Below are 19,354 nucleotides of genomic sequence, written 5' to 3'. Positions count from 1 at the left end.
GTGGGCAAGTGGGATGGGAAATACAATTGTGTTGTCATGGCAATTCATGCAACGGAGAACTGATACCGCCTGCCTCTGTAACACCAAGGCATGTATCCCGATGCGGAGGGACGTGCGCTTAGGAGTGAAGCTATGTACTACCGCACTTGCTGTTTCGTGCACATAATCCAGGACTATTTGCAAGCTGCATTGAATCAGAGTGGGTGAACACATTTTCAATCCAACTTGATGATACAGAACATTCATAACGTCCACATTTAATGTTCAAGAGCAAGAAGGAACACGTTTATGGCAAGTTTCATATATAAAAGCCGACAGCTATACTGCTAAATGAGTAAGTGTCGTCCAAGTACCTGGATCACAATGAACTTCGATCATCGGGCTTTATTCATCGGCTGCAGCAATTCAGTCAGCTCACCCTACCTCTTCCTCCTTCTCTTTGTCGGCCGCCTATTACCAACTCAACTTGCACAACGTCAGCATGAGATTGCCAGCAGCTTTATTGCATCAACAGTATACTACTACTCTATAGGATTTACAAGGAACATTGCCTACAAAACGATCCAAAGGTTTGGCTTCAAATGCTCCAACAACGCCTGCCGATGCTAAACGACAACGATTTTTTGAGCCTCCATTGTCGACAGAACACGATCGCTTGGCGCATCTCTATCTTGGGACCGACGGCATCGGGTATGTTCGACGTTGGGAAATACTGGCTACAGCGTACAAACCAAAATGCTTACCACAGAAGATACTATGGATGTGCGTATAACAGTTGTAAGGATCTTGCCCATCTCGGTTGACAGCTACGCATTATACGACCACACAACACTCTCATGATGTCAAGGAAGGTGGTGCCATGGACCTTGGACGGTTTGGGATCATCATTAGAGATGAGTATGGTGTACATTGATGAGGATAATGTTGCGGACAACAGAAGCAGGTCAATGTCGTTGCCTAGGATACGTACGTATGTACAGTAGTCATTGAAGGATGTTTTGGAATAAAGAGATGGGATTGGATTTATTAGATACACGCATGGTAATGGATTGGAAGGAAAAAGTGATACATGAAATGAGAAGAGCTCGAAGAGTACCATTCGCCATATAAGGCCCCTATAATGATTACCGTAGTAAATGTCAAAACAATGAAAGTCATCGCCAACTCAACTTGTTTATTATTTGATTCATGGGTGGTGGGGTGGTTGTATGAAAGAAAGAGTCCTTAACAAAGAAAAGTGTCATCACATCCAAAAATGGCACACATTCACTCCATGACAATGATTCTTGCTTATCTGGTGATGCATCATTGGATCGTGAGAATTGAATTGCTATCCCACGGTTATGCTATCTACTATCGCACAAATGTATAATCTTATCATTCTCTCCTATAATGGGATTAGGTATATACCATGTTTACATGGCATTGCAGACCTACATGTGCATGAATGCGCTCGTCCATTTATTATCACGTTGCACTAGCGAGATCTGTGCCTGAAGGATCCAGCTGAGATCAATCCCCCAAAAGCTAAAAGGAGTGTGGAAGAAGTACAAGTGACATGGTAGTAACGTTTTAAGGATGTAAGCGTGTGCATGTAGCAGTTACTTTGGCAAGTCAAATGTGGCGTGTGTACGTATACATCCCATGTTGTGTTCACTGATAAACTGCAGGGATGATGAGAGTGATAAACGATATAAATCGGGCATGTGCAGCTATTGCATGAACGCGACCTCTTCTTTCTTACGTTACTACTACCATGACAACCGACGCCTTGCCACCCCAAGTCAAACTGCTACCTGCCACTCCCCAGCTTAAAGGCCTAATGACTATTATCCGTTGCAAGGATACCCCACGTGCTGATTTCATTTTCTATGCCGATCGCATTATACGATTGCTGGTGGAAGAAGGTACGTCGTGATCGCAACCTACCTCATTGCAAGATTAGCTGTTGCTGATACCCACGCGTATACATGATCATGTATCATCATATGCATGATAGGTTTAAACCACCTACCAGTGATTGACAAGGTTGTCGAGACGCCTACTGGGACGGACTACCAAGGCATTGATTTTGAAGGTCGTATCTGTGGCGTGTCCATTATGCGTGCAGGAGAAAGCATGGAGCAAGGCCTCCGTGATTGCTGCCGGTGAGTGCAATCCACCATCAAAAGTACACATAAAAGTGATATATGGCATACACACGTACTCACTTTTTTATCGTTATTATGTTGCTAGGAGCGTGCGTATTGGCAAGATATTGATCCAACGGGATGAGGAAACGCACAAACCAAAGGTGAGACCATGATGCATGATTTTCGTACTGCCACACGCACACACACACCAATCCCCGCTCCCTCTCCTTTCTCCCCCGAACTTTAAATTACTGACACAACAGCACGTTTATTCTAGTTGTTCTATGCCAAGCTGCCTAAGGATATTGAATCCAGATATGTATTGCTGTTGGATCCCATGCTTGGTAACATCATGCGGGCTGGATTTGGTTACAACTTTAAATCACCGTGGGACTGATTTTGAGTGGGCATTCATTATTAGCAACGGGAGGCTCCGCAATGCAAGCTGTGCAGGTTCTCCTAGAAAACAACGTTCAAGAGGATCGGATTACATTTCTGAATTTGATTGCATCCCCCGAAGGCATGAATGCTTTTGTCAAGCGATATCCCAAGATCAAGATTGTGTGTGCTGAGATTGATGATACACTGGACAAGAACAAGTACATTGTACCAGGCGTGGGTGATTTTGGTTGCAGGTGAGAGAGAAAGACAAAAAAGGAGCTAAACCAAATACGCGTGGTAAATGATCTCACACATATGCATGAACTACTACTTAGATATTTTGGAACGGATTAAATAAAGCAAATGTTTGTGATCGTGAACAAAGTAAATAAGCGTGCTACGCTCAAAAAGAGCAAAGATTGAAGCCGCATTGGGCTGTATTATAGTGTAACTTTTTCTTCGTAAATGTTCTTTTCTACGATCCATATTCCAAAGCAAGAATGAAGTCTGCACCCCAAGGAATCTTGCATCGATTGATACCCGCCTTTCGCCAGCTAGCACTAGGAATACCCATATCTGCCAAGAACAGCTCTCCAGTGATTGCTCGAGACGTACATCCTTGCTTGGGAGCACCAAAACACAATGTCCATTTAGGCTGAATATGATGCATCACGTGGAAAGGATGACCTTGAAGGGGAGTAATCATGTCAACGACTGCATTTTGCAATTACCAACTTCTTTTGCACCTACCATCCAATGCATTGATACCACTAGGGAAATCCAAACTCAACACTGGAGCCTTGTTTGCATTCGCCCAGTCCATAGCCTTCCACAACATTTCACGCGTTTCATAGTCGTTACGCAACATTGCAAGTGACAGCTCCGAACCCATCATCGCATCGATAATAAGATCCACAGGGGTTGTTTGTTGTTCGGGAAGACCTAAGAAGAAAGAAAATCGGTCATCACCTTTGTCGACATCCATGCGTTGAGTTTCATCACTTACTATCAACATCATCCACCACCTGGACACCTGCAAACTCGGCACACTTTTTCTGCATAGCTACCACTGGTTCCAATTCACGATCCTTCCGATAGGTCATGACAATGTAAACATGGCATCCACGATTGGCAAGATGGCGAGCAGCCGACAAGCTATAGCTTCCAACTTTGTTGTTGCCTGCAAAGATGACGGCCACAGGTGCAGCATTATGATTATCAGGTTGAATACGACGTCCACCACCTATAGAGATCGATTAGCATATATAACCACCATTCCATATGACTTTTTTTACTTACCCAATGCCTTGAGTGCCATCATACTTGCACCATGACCTGCATTTTCTACCATCATCTCTTCGTTGGGACCCGTCTCATTCTCTACAATGATAATTAGCATATAAATCCCGTTTTCATACCTTGCTAACGTATACTTACGACAAATCTCCTCGACTTGACGCATTTGTTCAGGAGTCACAATTGGGCATTGAATACCATGAGCAGCCGTTTTGATCACGAGACCCCCTTGCTCATTCTCGACCACATCATTGGGTTGCTTAGGCGATGATTCTGCCGACTTGGCCTTTTGTTGTTGTTCCACCTTTTTGGATGGCTGCTTTGATGAAGACTGCTTTTGCTGTGTCTGCTTGTTCGGTTTGAGGATTTGAACGGGTTTAAGCGATTGAGAAGACGATGATGTCGGTGAGGTGGTGGTGGCGGCTGCTTTCTTTGTTGTGGATGTCGAACTGCTCCCATTAGCCATAGCACGTGCTTTAGGGGGGATGAGACTGGCTGGAATGCTGACATCGGCCTGGCTCAGTTTTCTTGGCGAAGGTGATGATGACGAAGAGGTATTAAGCAAAGAGTTCAATGATGCTGTTGCTTCCACATTCAATACGCCATTCTATTTAAACTCGTTAAGTATACCATTATCATCCTCAAATGCTTATCCACGTTTACCTCGTTCTTTTGCTTGGGACTGGTACTTGTTGTAGTGGTAGATGCAGCAGGTTTGGAAGAAGTAGTAGATGGTTGCTTGGTAGCTGTTTCTGGAGAGGAAGACTCGGTATCCGCTTTGGTACCAGTAACAGCAGCAGGAGCAGCAACAGCACGTTTGCCCTTTTTGCCACGCGAAAAATCTCGATAATCGAAGATCTCAGGTTCCACAATAAGCTTACGCGGCTTGCTGGATTGTCTGTTGGCACCAAATAATAGACCTTTCTGTTTGGATGGTGTAGTGGATGCACTAGTTGATTGTGTTTGATGGGGTGAAGGTGTCACTTCATTCGGCTTATTGGTCACTGCTGCTGATGTTGGCGGTGAAGGTGTAGCTACAATCGCTGCTGCAGGGGCAGTGGGCGTAAACCTAGTGAACCCAATGTCAGGCACAACATCCTTCCAATCCACTATTACCAATTACGATTAACTTACTTGTTCTTGACTTGTTCAGGAGATACGGATCCAATCTAGCAATGACATTAGTAACAGTATTAAATAGACCAATCATGGATCATGCTTACATGGACGATAGCAGGATCGACAATGGACATGGCTGGTTTTGAAGATGTCTGTGACGTGGATGACATTGGCTTTGGTGTAGCATCGGTAGCCATGGATGTCATTGGAGTATCGTGCACTTTGTTTGGTGGTGTGTTGGCTGTTGGAGGAGGATATGGATGTGGATGTGGATGTGGATATGAAGCAGCAGCAGCAGGTTGTTGTTGTTGTTGTTGTGGAGGTGCGTGTTGTTGTGGCGTGGATGTTGGGACAATTTTCAAATCTTGTATCTGTGGACCGCTTACGATAAGCATGTCCTGGAATTGAACAGGGCCACCCGGTGGACAAACAGCCACTACAAGTATGCATGAGTATATAGATGTCATGCATCGATTAGCCACGCGTTCCACTCCATACCTGATTTCAATGTCATATTTCTAGTGCTTGCGTCCAAGTCGCTTACAACGCCTGTGATGACGACTCCTCCCACGAGTGTCACTTGAAGATTGATCCCAACATAATCTGCCATGGCTAAGGTGTGTTGTCGTGTGTCAGGGATATGTGGATATATACAACTGAAAGGAAAGGAAGCTGAGAAAGAGCAAGGCGGTGACTGTGGACCCAACATTAATCTATACCACTGGTTTCATAGGTGATTGCAAGCCAGCAACCAATGCCTGGTTCACCCACCACGACCACCCACCCATTCATTTACCTTAAACATGAAATACATTATGCTTTATTACATTGCATTCGGCATATCGTTTTAGACACCTCGGGGATAAAGTGTAGAATTGTTACAAAGCCCGTACATGGGATCTTATTGTTGATGAATGTGATGTCGTAGTTCGCTGTTTTCTTTGATAAGAAGATGGCCGTCGGGTGTTGGTACATTTAGCGTTTATCACCACCATATAGCTTGTAGTAGAAGATGCCCCCAATCCATGTTTGAATATACATTCCAAGATGTAGCTGCATCGAGGGGACTGCGAGTGTATGTGCATCATCAGGCAAGATGATTAGGCTTTACCTTAAAACAAGAGCCCAATACTCCAATGACAATTAAAGTGAGATGACGACAAGGAAACAGCGCTAAAAGACCATCACACATATTAGTATATAGTAAACATGGATCACTCACAAAATAAACATCCCCCAGATACTCAACCCAACTTGAACTTTGAAGGTGTCAGCAATCTTAAATAGTGATATGAGTAAGAATGGAGTAATGTTATGATCACAATCATCAAACAACGTTACCATCCATCGTCTATCACGAATGATCACTTGCTGTGCCTAAATTCCACGCTGTTCGAGGATTTTGTGTGAGTAGTGATTTCAAAATAGCTGAAAGTCGGTGGCTCCTTCATCGACAGGTATTATGCGCAAACATAGATGTGCCCTAACATGGGGATCATACAACGGCTTCCAGTCATCATGCATCCTTCACCAATAGGATTAGCCCGGCGAATCCTCCATTCTCATTTGTTACACAAAAAACATGTACTTCTGCATCTTTGGCTCTAGCATGATCGAGTGATTGGCCATGAACAACGACCTCCTTTCATATAGTATAACGCTTAAAACATAAAGACGGTCATCTCTCGAAACTTTACAATCAAACGCGGAGTCTTTAAGAGAACGAAGCTGCTCGTCGGGGCCGAAAGTATCATGTGGTGTAGTTTCACGATCGAGGTGGCCAATCCCAGATTTCGCAAATGTCGCCACCAGTCAGATTGGATCTGGGGGTCGACCTCTTCGACGACGACGACCAAAAAAATATTTTTTGGGCTAGTTGCGACATTGAACGTGAAACTTTCACACAAGGTGCTGTTGGCCAAGCCGAGCACATTGCTCTATTCAAAACCCCGAGTTTCATTGTAAAGTTTAGGGATACAGGCACGTTTATGTTTGTAAGCGTGATGCTATATGAAGAGTGGTCTTTGTTTAATGTAAAGTAGCTAGACCCTGACAGAGCAAAAGATGCAGAGGGTCGTGTTGTGTAACACAACTACGTTTGCATGAATGAAAGGGTCAATGTATAGTTACTTTATGGATCATCTAGGAACAGGCATGTATTGCTAGCTAACGGCCACTTTTATCCAATCATCATTGTTGCGAGATCCACTGCATGGGAACGATGCCCCTGCCCTAGACATTCATTTCCATGATTAAAGTAGGTTGATCCGAGCTGATTTGACTGAGCTACGGTCAAAGAGAGATTACATCACTCTGGACATAGAGCACGCTCGATGTAGCTCAACCGATGTAATCTTGTGTGAGCGTAACTCAACCAAATCAACTCGGATCAACCTACTTTAATCATGGAAATGAATGTCTAGAGCAGGAGCATCGTCCACCTACAATAGAATGCACAAAAGTTGGGAATGCACGAAAGTGGCTATTAGCTGCCAACGTATGACATAAAGTGAGGGTTGCGTACCTTTCATGCATTGTCCCTGAAGTCCTGACTTTTTAGCTGAGTTACCCAAAGAGGTCCTTCTGCATCTTTGGCTCTCCAGGGTCTAGCTACTTGGCAATGAACAAAGACCACTTCTCATATAGCATCACGCTTACAAACATAAACGTGCCTGTATCTCCGAACTTTACAATGAAACGCGGGGTTTTTATTAGAGCAATGTGCTCGGCCTGGCCAACTGCACCTTGGGTGCAAGTTTCACGATCAAGCTTGCCAATCCCAGATTTCGCAATGTCGCCACCAGCCAAACTGGATCTGGGGGTCGACCTCTTCGACGACGACGACGACCAAAAAATATTTTTTGGGCTGTTTGCGACATTGAACGCGAAACTTTCACACAAGGTGCTGTTGGCCAAGCCGAGCCCATTGCTCTATTTGAAACCCTGTGTTTCATTGTAAAGTTTGGAGATACAGGCATCTTTATGTTTGTAAGCGTGATGCTATATGGGAAGTGGTCTTCGTTCAATGTCAAGTCGCTGGACCCTGGCAGAGCAAAAGATGCAGAGGGACCTCTTTGTGTAACTCAGCTACTTTGCCCGACTAGAAGGATGGAAGGATGATACTGTATACTGTTGACAAAAGCCCGTACATTGCGAGCTAACAGCCATTTCTTCACAATAGCCACTGTTGTCCACTCTATGACATGTGAGCAATTCTCCTGCTTCAGACATTCATTTCCATGATTGGATTATGTTGATCCGAGTTGATTTGACCGAGATACAGCCAAAGAGGGATTACATCAATCCACACATCTAACCATGCTCTATGTTGCTCAACTGAAGTAACCTTGTATGAGCGTAGCTCAGCCAAATCAACTCGGATCAACATAATCCAATCATGGAAATGAATGTCTGAAGCAGGAGCATCGTTCCACTGTCATAGAATGGGCAACATTGCCGATTGTGAGGAAATGGCTGTTAGCTCGCAATGTATGGGATATTGTCAATAGTATACAGTATCATCCTTCCATCCTTCTAGTCAGGCAAAGTAGCTGAGTTACACAAAGAGGTCCCTCTGCATCTTTTGCTCTGCCAGGGTCCAGCGACTTGACATTGAACGAAGACCACTTCCCATATAGCATCACGCTTACAAACATAAAGATGCCTGTATCTCCAAAATTTACAATGAAACACAGGGTTTTAAATAGAGCAATGTGCTTGGCTTGGCCAACTGCACCTGGGGTGCAAGTTTCACGATCAAGCTTGCCAATCCCAGATTTCGCAATGTCGCCACCAGCCAAACTGGATCTGAGGGTCGACCTCTTCGACGACGACGACCAAAAAATACTTTTTGGGCTAGTTGCGACATTGAACGTAAAACTTTCACACAAGGTGCTGTTGGCCAAGCCGAGCCCATTGCTCTAATAAAAACCCCACGTTTCATTGTAAAGTTTGGAGATACAGGCGTCTTTATGTTTTACCTATTATGCTGTAAGCGTGATGGGGTTGCTTTTTCCTAGTGGATGGTGTCGGCTGCATTAATGGAAAGATGAAGAGCTGAGTGAAACCGCACGTGGTGGTTACACAGACACGTCTTTGACAGGTTGCTGCATTAATGGATGATGAACATTGCATCATAAAAGATGTATAATTCGTACATGACCGATAACGGAACGAATTTATTCCATCTACCCTATCATTTACAAGCAAGAAGGGAATAGGCTTGATAAGTGGAAGTGGATTCAACAATGACTCTAGCTACTTGTCCATCATGTGCGTCATCTTGTTACAATCGCCATCAAACCAAGGATAAGGACATCATCCAATGCCACCACTTACCCAAAGACTTGACGGCTTGTATGTACCAAAGAAAGAAATCCTGTGGCCCCCTTGGGCGATGATCACCCTTGTGTGTCAGGAGCTCCACTACACATCCTCTTCTCCACATTGCCTAACAAATGGATTGTACCAAGAGTTGGCAGGCTAGTGCCATTGAGGTCCCTCTTGAAGTGGTCATCGCGGCAACCCCTTTGAAGGCTTTGCACAGCAAGTAGGTTAAAGCCGAAGAGCAGAACAAAAAGTCCCTGGCACCCTCCACAAGGAAAGGTGGTTGACTACAAATCCCACATGCAACCATAATACTTGAAAAAACACAAGCACACAGGACATGGAACCGATGGCACCTCAAGCGGGGGGAGATGAAACACCAGTGCAGAGAACAAGAATGCCAAACGTACCCCTCATCCACCAAGCATAACGTGAGAGAGCTCTGGGTGCAAGAGAACCACAAGGATAACTTTCTTTGACAAGCTGAGGAAAAGTCGCTTGTTTGGCCAGGAGAAGATACACATTGATTGTCCTTATGGGCCCCGCCCTATGACCCGATTGAACCGACACGAATCCGTTTCCCCTTCGATGATCCAGTCTCACGCTTCCCAGTTGGACCAAGCTTGTTGACGATCTCGAATAGGCCAAAAGACCACTTGCGATCATATGCGCCGCACCTACTGCGTGAAGCCATAGCCATACGTGCATCTTGCCGCTGGGGGGATACCAGAACGATACTGGGGCGAGGGAGTGTCCTTGGAACAATACGAGCCAAAAGGTGGAAGATTCAATAACATGCAATCCCCATAGCCAACTTTTCCCAGTCAATGGTAGTGTAGTCTAAAGTAGACAATGAGTGAGAGATTGCCATAATAGAACAGGCCCAACATACCTCTTGAGATGCCAATTGTAAACAGGTCCCCAAATAAAGAGCACCCTATTGCCACCCAATGCAACCAAGTGAAACAACGTAGTTGTACCGATCCTTCACTCTAACTCACCTGCTTACACCTCCCACAAGTAGTCAACATTGACAATGGCCTTGAACGGTCTTGATCAAGGGAAACCAGGTTGGTTTTGGTTGAGATCAACCGTTGCCATGGCCACCCAACGCTGCTGTTATGAGACGCGTGTAAACCCCGTCACACTATTTACTGCCCAGCCATTTTTACAGCACGTGATAGTCGTTGCCATGGATAGTAGCAAACAGTTTAAGGCATTGTAGGTATGTAACTTTGAGTAGGTGCATCTTCCAGGAGCTGAAACAAGAGTATGTGGTCTGTGCACGGCTACTTTTTGTTTCCGAATGTCTTAAAGGAGTACGTCCACTTTGACTTCCCGAAGATTGTTTGGTGTCACATTGTTCCTCTGGTTAGCTCGTTGTTTCATTTTAAAATGCTCGTTGCTATAGCAAAGGTAGTCCACAAATTGCGAGCTATCAGCCTTTTCCTCAAGATTGGCACCATTATTCATTCTATGACATGTGAACGATTGTCCTGCTCCAGCTCATCATTTCCATCATTAAACTTTCTTGATACGAGGGGATTTGACTGAGCAACGCTCAAGCACAGAAACATCATCCAAAATCAGAGAAATCAATTTGATTGATTATATGTAAATCGCCAGCTAGCAGCCCATTCAACTCATTCGCCATTGTTACCCAACCCAATGCGTACGAACGATTCTCCTGCTCCAGCCCAGTATGCTCATCATTCAACTTCCTTGATCCGCGGGGATTTGATTGAGTTACGCTCAAGCACAAAACATCATCCAATTTCACAAAAATTATTTTGCAAAGTTATTTGTAAACCGCCAGCTAGCAGCCCATCACTCCCATTCACCTTTGTTGCCCAATACAATGCACACAAGCGATTGTCCTGCTCCAGCCCATCATTCCCATCATTGAACTTTCTTGATCCGAGTGGATTTGAATGAACAACTCTCAAACAAAGAAACATCAATCAAGATCAGATCAACCTCGTTAATTTCCAGGTCTTCCACTCCCCACTTTATTTCCTCTTCCTCCCATTCTCAACTGTTGCCTCATTCAAGTACAACTACCACCATGAGAACGATTGTCCTGCTTCAACCCATCATGTCAATCCTACGATTGTCTTGATCCGATTGTCTTTGACTGAATGGCAAGTCCATGGCGTGTACACAGCCTTTTTGTCACTCTACCACAACACATGAGCCTCTTGACACAATACACGCTCTTGCACACTCGTCGACCACAACCAATCGTACCAGCAGTTGCCATTAGCAAAGTCTTTACTCCATTGTCTCAAGCAGCGTTCTTTACTTGCAGCACCTTGCCTTGCAGCCTTTTTTATGTGAACAGCAGATAGCCATTATATGGAAGCAGCTTTATTTACGTGTAGTAACTTGCTTCAATACATACAACTTCTTATGGATATGGACCTTAATGTTGTTTGGTACATGGGTTGAATGGAATTGGATACAACGTAACCATGGATTTGCTTCATGCGGAAAAGGGACTGGAAGAGATCAACAGCTATAGAAAGTCATCCATCCATACAAGAACCAATTACAGCAGATCTTTAGAGCATCAACACTGCATCCAATAAACGCTTCTATATCCCATTCTATAATGATCAGGTAGTCACCATAAGATGATATGGCCTTATGGAGTCCCTGTGGAATGCTCCAGTGTTGGAGGATGACAACCACCAGTGGCAGTAACGATGAGGATGGCGGATGGTTGATATGATATCATTAAGCATGCATACGAACAGTGGAAGGTATCATCCATCTATATGATTCTATCCATATCGATGATTTTGGTTATGATGCAGAGTAAGCTTTAAGACCACACCTCGTGATGAAGATGCTTCTGGATCCTAAAAGTCATCTGATGGCATAAACGTATGCTCTTTAATTTATGATCCATACAATCATTGAACGTTCAATCTGTATGCTGATTTGATGGTGAAGATGGGAAGATCGGATGCTATTGGGTAACCACCCTTCTTAATAAACTTGCCTTTTGGATACTTGCAAGCTACATTCAAGACATGGATACCATCATCCATCGGCTGTTGTATGACATTAAGCAAGGAATAATAAAGATACACCCATGTAACATGGTGCTTGGATGTGTAGGCGATAAAGAAAAAAGCTGCATGAACGCATCCACGAATGCGCTTGTATTTATGGTTACACAAAGCAATCCCCTGAGCCGATGCAATATGCACTATTGCTTTGAGATCATCATCATTCTCCTTCGTAGTTCTTTGTTTAAGCAAATCCGTAAAATGAAGAACGGGAGTCTGGGCAATCTTTGGTATGGTCATTTTGTCTCAAACATTATCTTGGAGCTTCCTTTTTCCCGAAGAGACAAAGACATGTGGTCCACCATTTCAATCTAGATGTTGTTTAAGAGGTCTTTTGGCCGCCTTCATTGCATATTCTAAAACGAAACGGCAGCTGTAAAGAACATTCTCCTATTGACATTCGCCTTCATCCATAGGTTTGATCCCTTAAAACCATAAAGGCCTTTGCTGATCAACTAGTGATACAGCCTTTTCTCCTTTCAATGTTGACATATCAAAAGAACGCCGTGTTGTTGATCTGGTCCACACATTGGTTTACGGGTTAAAATAGCGCCGAGTCCAGATCTGCACAACAACTTACACGTGCTTCTTGCTGCTCCCGAAATTGTTGTAGAATCCAAAGTTTCCCCGCGGGAAAATACTTATGTGTGCTTGCACACGGGCCGCCGCTTACGCCGGCGCGCCACCAAATACATATCCGTTATTTCGGCCCACTATTTGCCGCAGCAATATCGGCTACGGTGGATTACTCATCCGCCATCATGGGTTGTATTACTCATCCTTCCCTTTTACACTATCCCCACCATGCTGGTAGTGACTCATAATGCTTTGAATGTCTTTGTACTTACGTTATTGTGACATGGATTACGTATCAATGATCAGCAAGATTATACGATTGTGTGCTTGTTGTGTCATTTAAACGTGTTTCTGTTGTGGATCGGTGTTCAAAGAAGTATACCAAGAGTTGATGAAAATCAGATAAATGAGCATCACATTGCTGCGGCAGCTTGAGAAATATACGTCCCATCACGTTGCTATTGTAAATTTTCATTGTCTTCTCGCATGGCTATTACTCCTCTTGCTCACCCTGTGTGATTGATTTCAACAGCGTATTCATGATCTGTGTAGCTCTTTCATGTGGCAATCATGCTGAAAGATGACACACCAAACATTTACTCGGGTTACAGCAAAGAAAGATTACACAAGCTGCCACGCGAATCAAAGAAAGGAAACGACTAACAATGGTTGTGCTGCGGGAAAAAGTTGTTATTAGCACCCCATCAGAGGAGAACGCGCGGAAATAGTTGATAAACATTAGCCTTGTTGTTTTTTATCAGAAACGTTTTAGGTTTTTGATTAGCAAACGCACCTTTTGTTAAGGAGGGGTTGATCAAGGGATGAGACTAATATGGTGTTGTTATCCCTGAAGGAGCCTCTGCTGCCACCGGAGTTGTCCTCGTGCAATCATACATTAGAGAGATAGCGATCAAGCGGGTGAATTTTGGCCGACAAAGTTGTGTTTCCGATATATGCATAAAGAAGACCACAACAAAGTAATCCCAAACAATCATGCAAGGTGAGAAGGTTGATGGGGGTAGTCAAGAAAAGGAATAAAAAGAGCCTTGCACATACATCTCTTACACTGGTTCTTTATCCATTATAGTTTTTGTTTGCTTGTGTATATATCAGCAACCGAGATAGATTATCCCTAAAAGGAACAAAAGCACAATCCCGTTTCTCCATAAATCTTTTTCCCTTGCCACCTTGAACATTCTACGCATCTCTTTCACTTTTTCCAACAAAATGGGATCGACTACTGCTACCACAACATTTGCCACACTGCCAACACCACAACACTTTAACGATGCCGATTTCGAATCACCTGCCAAGATCCTTCAGAAAAAGAAGCGCGCCACCAGCATCATGACACTATCAATTCCAGGCACGCCACCAGTGATGGATGATGATGCTACGAGTGATGATGAAACCCTTTCCAATGTGCGTACTCCTACGACCATTGTTAGCGATGAACGAGAAGAGCAGCAAGTAGTTGATTCTACAGCCGATTTGAGCACAACGTCAGGTCGTCTCTCATCCCAATTCAAATTCAAGAAGCCTGTATACAATAACAAGTACAAGCAAACCCATTTCCATCGACCAGCAAAACGTAGTGGATTATTGCATGGGCTTAAACGATTCTTCAAAAAGGACAACACCTCATCTGTAAGCAGCAATGGAAGTATTCGAAGCAGCACAAGTAGCAGTGGCCGCTCATTGAGCTTTGCCAATGGTTTCAACAAGGACATTGAAGCCCGATATGGCAAGTGGGGTACGTTTTACATTGCGCGGATAAATAATGCCGCGAGATCCCGTCATGTTGCACGTTTGCTGACTGAAATTTTATCATTTATGTAGGACGATTTGTCGGCAAGGGAGCAGGAGGATCCGTGAGAGTCATCCGCCGCAGCACCGATGGTAAAACATTTGCCGTCAAGCAATTCCGTAAACGCCAACCCCATGAAAAGGAAAAGGACTATGTCAAAAAGGTCACTGCCGAGTTTTGTGTTGGGTCCACTTTACATCACCCGAACATTATCGAAACCATCGATATGGTACAAGAAGGTTCAGCATTCTATGAAATCATGGAATATGCACCCAACGACTTGTTCAACGTTGTCATGAGTGGTCAAATGTCACGTGAAGAAATTGCGTGCTGCTGGCGTCAAATGCTGCATGGTGTTCAATACCTTCACTCGATGGGCCTTGCACATCGTGACCTCAAGTTGGATAACATGATGCTTGATGATCGTGGCATTGTCAAGCTTATCGACTTTGGTTGTTCAGTGGTCTACAAGTACCCATTCGATAAGAAAACAAGAACCTGTAAGGGTGTGTGTGGCTCTGATCCTTACATTGCCCCTGAGCAATACGAAGGTGAATACATGCCAGCAGCAGCAGATGTTTGGTCGTGTGCCATCATTTTCATTTGTATGACGAGTCGTCGCTTTCCTTGGAAGGTCCCACTCAAAGAGGACAAGACATTTAATCATTTCAGCAACCATGGTCCTCAGCGCCTCATGAAGCTACTTCCACGAGAATCTCATAACATCATCACACGCATGCTCGAAACTGATCCTGCCAAGCGATGCACCATTGAGGAAGTGCTTGCCGACCCTTGGGTCAGCAGTATCGCCATGTGTCAGCACAATGAGCACGCCAGCGGACATATGCATCATCTTTTCAACGCAGCCCCTTCAGCTGATAATGTCATTGTTCTCGATGCTCAAAAGCAAGATCAGGATGAATCGACAACATCATCAGGCAGTGCTGACAAGGCCAACAAGAAACATTCATAATTCATTTCAACACATACCCAGTATATTCATACATCATCCCATTCAACATTTACAAACACACTTATATCCTTATCTCATCACTGCAATGTGTTTCTGTATCATAGATGTATCTCTTTTTGTATTTGTTTCTTTCTTGTTCCCTTTATTATTCATGTACATGCTCAACCCGATCACTCAAACATCTTTAGACGCCGTCCTACATCTTACTTTTACTATAAACAACAATCACCATTTATCATACATCTTCTATATTGGTTGGGGGAAATGGGTGGTATTGGATATCATCTCCATGATTAAAGTTTTGAGCTTGTGGAGATTGGGTTGATTGATGAGGATGGGGCAATGGTATGCATAAAAAGGATTACTACTATTACATGCGTCGCTGCGTGCATGGGGTGGTAGTGGTGGTCCAGATAATAGGATAGCAAGGTTGTCTATATAGTATTACATGCATGTATAGGCACGCATATTAAGTGCACCGACTGTTTTGTGTGACACCAATAATAACGACAGCGTGTACGACAAAGACACTTTATTCACCTTGGTTTCTTTTCCTCTTTCGACTACCAAGCCTATTATCTTTGTTCTCTTTTACTACCTTTTTTTCTCCGGCATCGTCGTTCTTTATTCCCATTCCCTTCCTTTCTCTTGCACTTTTTCTTTCTTTTGCTTCTCGCCCCACCATCTTTTATCGAATTGAGCGACGCATTGCAGTTGAACGCTTTAGCGACTCTCGATGACTAGAAGCTCGCCGTCCTCCCTGCATAATGGCGACACGGATGATGAGACAACGGTAGCACCAACCAACACAACAACCACAACCCCGCCTGTCACCATCGACATGGAATGCACTCATTGCAACAACTCGGCTACCTTCATGTGCTCATCATGTGGTCTTGCGGGTCCACGCTATTGCTCGGTCGACTGTCAAAAAATCGATTGGAAATTGAGGCATTATAAAGACTGCGAGGCTACCAAGGCTGCTAGAAGAACACGACAAGCTGAACGTGCTGCTCAACGAGGTACATATGATCATCATCATCATCATCATCATCATCCACGGCTTTTTTGTATTCATTTTTAAAAAACAGAATCACAAGCTCAAATGGGTTCAGGGGACATTGCATTGGAAGATCTCAACAATACAGGCACTACTCTCGCCGTCGATTCTGATACCGACAGCAATCATCGAAACGGCAATCACAATGATGATGATGAAGAATTCGCTGATGATCTCAAGTTTTACATGCAACAAATCTATTTTATTATCAAGCCAGTGGTAGCATGTATCATTCTCAGTATCTTTTGGGTCAAGGTTGCATTCAGTGGAGGGAGTGATTACAGGTAAGCAAGAGGACAAAGGAGGTGGGTGGATGGTTGTACAAAACTAACGAGACCTAGTCCAAGTCGACCAGGCTATATTGCCTTTTCAAGTGGTGGAAACGACGATGGCAGTGGTGATGGCAGCAGTGGCGGAGAAGGCGGTAGCGATGATGGAGGCAATCAATCACCTATTGTTGGATCATTGACAAATGCATTGATCATTATCGGGCAAATCATCGTGGTGACGGTCGTTATTGTGGTCCTCTTTCGAAAAGGATGGATGAAGGTGCTTGTTGGATTCTTCATGATTGTCGTTCTCATGTTGCTTGGATTCATGTCGTATCTCCTGTTACTGTAAGTGCACTGGCCAAGGAGAGTGAAATTTATAGGGGTGGATGTATCCAATTAATGTGCATTCATAGCAACCTGATCGAGGTCTTTTTCATACCAATGGATTACATCACCATGGTTTTTGCCCTATGGAACTTTGCAGTCGTTGGGTTGGTGTCGATCTTTTGGAAGGGCCCGCTTTGGCTTCAGCAAGGTTACCTGACGATCATGAGCTCACTTATGGTAAGTCGTACTTTGGTTTTGCTCTACGAAAGAGATCGCTGATCATGATGATTATGATGACAAAAGGCATTTTCTTTGACTGGATTGGAAGAATGGACGACATGGATTTTATTGGGTCTATTGGCCGTGTGGGGTAAGTGTAACACACACTGAATTCCTTTGAAGATGCTAAGACGTGGCCTGTGATCATAGATTTGATTGCCGTACTATGTCCATTTGGTCCACTGAGGCTGTTGATTGAGAGTTCGAGGAATCAGCAACGTGAAGTACCAGCACTTCTTTATTCGGTCAATGCAGTATGGTTCATGATGACAACAGCTGAAGAGCTTGCTCCAATACCACATGATGATCCCATGTCAGAAGGCCGTAAACGAGCTGAAACGCAAACTTCGATCCAAACAATCAGCACTTCCATCAACACTAATACTGATTATGACGCATCTACCTCCTCCATTGTCCCTCTCAACGCTCATGCAGCTGCACCTGCTACAACCACCACCGCCACTACTACTACTCATGTTGACTCACGGCGAGATCATATTGCATCATCATCATCGTCATCCTCCGATATACCAGAACGTGGAGAACATGAACGTCGAAACAGTAATTCTAACAGCACCACCGTTGCATCAAGGCATGAAACATCCCCCAATAATGAGGATCGTGATGAAGAGGATGGTATGTGTACTTGTCAAACTTGGATTATCAACAGGAATATTAACCATTGAGCACATGTTTAGCTGAAAGAAGTGGTCTAAAGCTTGGATTAGGAGACTTTGTATTCTATAGTGTGCTTATTGCACGAGCAGGTATGTTTTTATAGTACAAATGCCAAGGAAGTGAAACTGATTCTGGAACACACACCAAAAAATAGCGCTGTATGACTGGATCACCACGGTATGCTGCACAATTGCAGTCCTAATGGGTTTGACGACCACGATCTTTTTATTAGCCATCTACAAGAAGGCTCTTCCAGCACTTCCGATATCCATTGCATTTGGTATTCTTTTCTACTTTGTGGCCAAAACGGTGCTTGTTCCATACATTGGTGCTCTTTGTGTCTTTGGCATGGTGGGACTTTAGAATTGTATAAAACAATGACGACATACACGCACACACACACACACACACACACGCACACCCTGTACAGATTATATCCTTGTGTTCCTCTCCCCCCTAATCTCTTTGTCTACCTCTCATGTATACCAGATCAGAAAAAGCAATTTATATAAACGCTTGGTTCGTCTCAAAAGCCCTTGATGGGTACACTAATTGGGACAAGTCGCACAATTTGGCAACTCGTTTTAGATTATTTGCCTCTGTTTGGTAATAGAAATTGCTGAGGGACAGCATTTGTCGGTGTCACAAAGCGGGGTGATTACCGAATGCACGGGAAAGTGAGGGAGAGAGAGAACCCTTTAGAAACCTGTACTTGCAAGAAGAGTCCGCAATGCGAGTTATATAAAAGCACATTAGCTCCGGTCCTTCCGGCAAATGCCGATGATAAAATTGTTTTACTTGTAATGACATTGTCCATGATAAAAGACTACTAGGATTGATTGTATGATAAGCAATGGGGTAATGATGATGATGATGATGATGAAGGATGACGAGTGCATCAATGGAACAAGTGGGTGGAAAAGGGCGGTATTTGTAATAGCCATTCGATGTGCTACTACTCCAAACATCTTGTATAATGAAAATGTTATATAAAACACTGCTACATATACCAAGTGGTTTACTTTATTGAATGAACATCTTGTATCTAATGCAA

General features: G+C 43.9%; 4 protein-coding genes across 4 annotated transcripts; 3 read left to right on the top strand and 1 right to left on the bottom strand.

Annotated features, from left to right (window-relative positions):
* Nucleotides 1–1,756: 1,756 nt before the first annotated feature.
* Nucleotides 1,757–2,867, top strand: O0I10_005823 (uracil phosphoribosyltransferase; the record flags this gene model as incomplete). Its single annotated transcript, XM_058485860.1, has 6 exons — nt 1,757–1,907; nt 2,000–2,147; nt 2,236–2,293; nt 2,410–2,476; nt 2,554–2,767; nt 2,849–2,867. 6 exons carry the CDS (start codon nt 1,757–1,759, stop codon nt 2,865–2,867), a joined length of 657 nt encoding a protein of 218 aa, XP_058343383.1.
* A 121-nt stretch (nt 2,868–2,988) lies between these two features.
* Nucleotides 2,989–5,538, bottom strand: O0I10_005822 (uncharacterized protein; the record flags this gene model as incomplete). The annotated part of the gene is made up of 9 exons (XM_058485859.1): nt 2,989–3,200; nt 3,264–3,455; nt 3,520–3,756; nt 3,813–3,893; nt 3,951–4,416; nt 4,473–4,878; nt 4,944–4,978; nt 5,033–5,364; nt 5,427–5,538. The coding sequence occupies 9 exons, from the start codon at nt 5,536–5,538 to the stop codon at nt 2,989–2,991; spliced, it is 2,073 nt and encodes a 690-aa protein (XP_058343382.1).
* An 8,593-nt stretch (nt 5,539–14,131) lies between these two features.
* Nucleotides 14,132–15,684, top strand: O0I10_005821 (uncharacterized protein; the record flags this gene model as incomplete). The annotated part of the gene is made up of 2 exons (XM_058485858.1): nt 14,132–14,657; nt 14,744–15,684. The coding sequence occupies 2 exons, from the start codon at nt 14,132–14,134 to the stop codon at nt 15,682–15,684; spliced, it is 1,467 nt and encodes a 488-aa protein (XP_058343381.1).
* Nucleotides 15,685–16,420: 736 nt separating this feature from the next.
* O0I10_005820 (uncharacterized protein) lies at nt 16,421–18,663 on the top strand (the record flags this gene model as incomplete). Its single annotated transcript, XM_058485857.1, has 8 exons — nt 16,421–16,706; nt 16,785–17,028; nt 17,086–17,361; nt 17,430–17,580; nt 17,647–17,713; nt 17,773–18,258; nt 18,321–18,389; nt 18,455–18,663. The coding sequence occupies 8 exons, from the start codon at nt 16,421–16,423 to the stop codon at nt 18,661–18,663; spliced, it is 1,788 nt and encodes a 595-aa protein (XP_058343380.1).
* Nucleotides 18,664–19,354: the final 691 nt, after the last annotated feature.

This window comes from Lichtheimia ornata, assembly GCF_029851405.1.
Source record: "Lichtheimia ornata isolate CBS 291.66 chromosome Unknown scaffold00024, whole genome shotgun sequence".
In the NCBI taxonomy this organism is placed as follows: domain Eukaryota; kingdom Fungi; phylum Mucoromycota; class Mucoromycetes; order Mucorales; family Lichtheimiaceae; genus Lichtheimia; species Lichtheimia ornata.
Note: the sequence above shows the minus strand (reverse complement) of the source record. Positions and strands in the feature narration are given on the sequence as shown.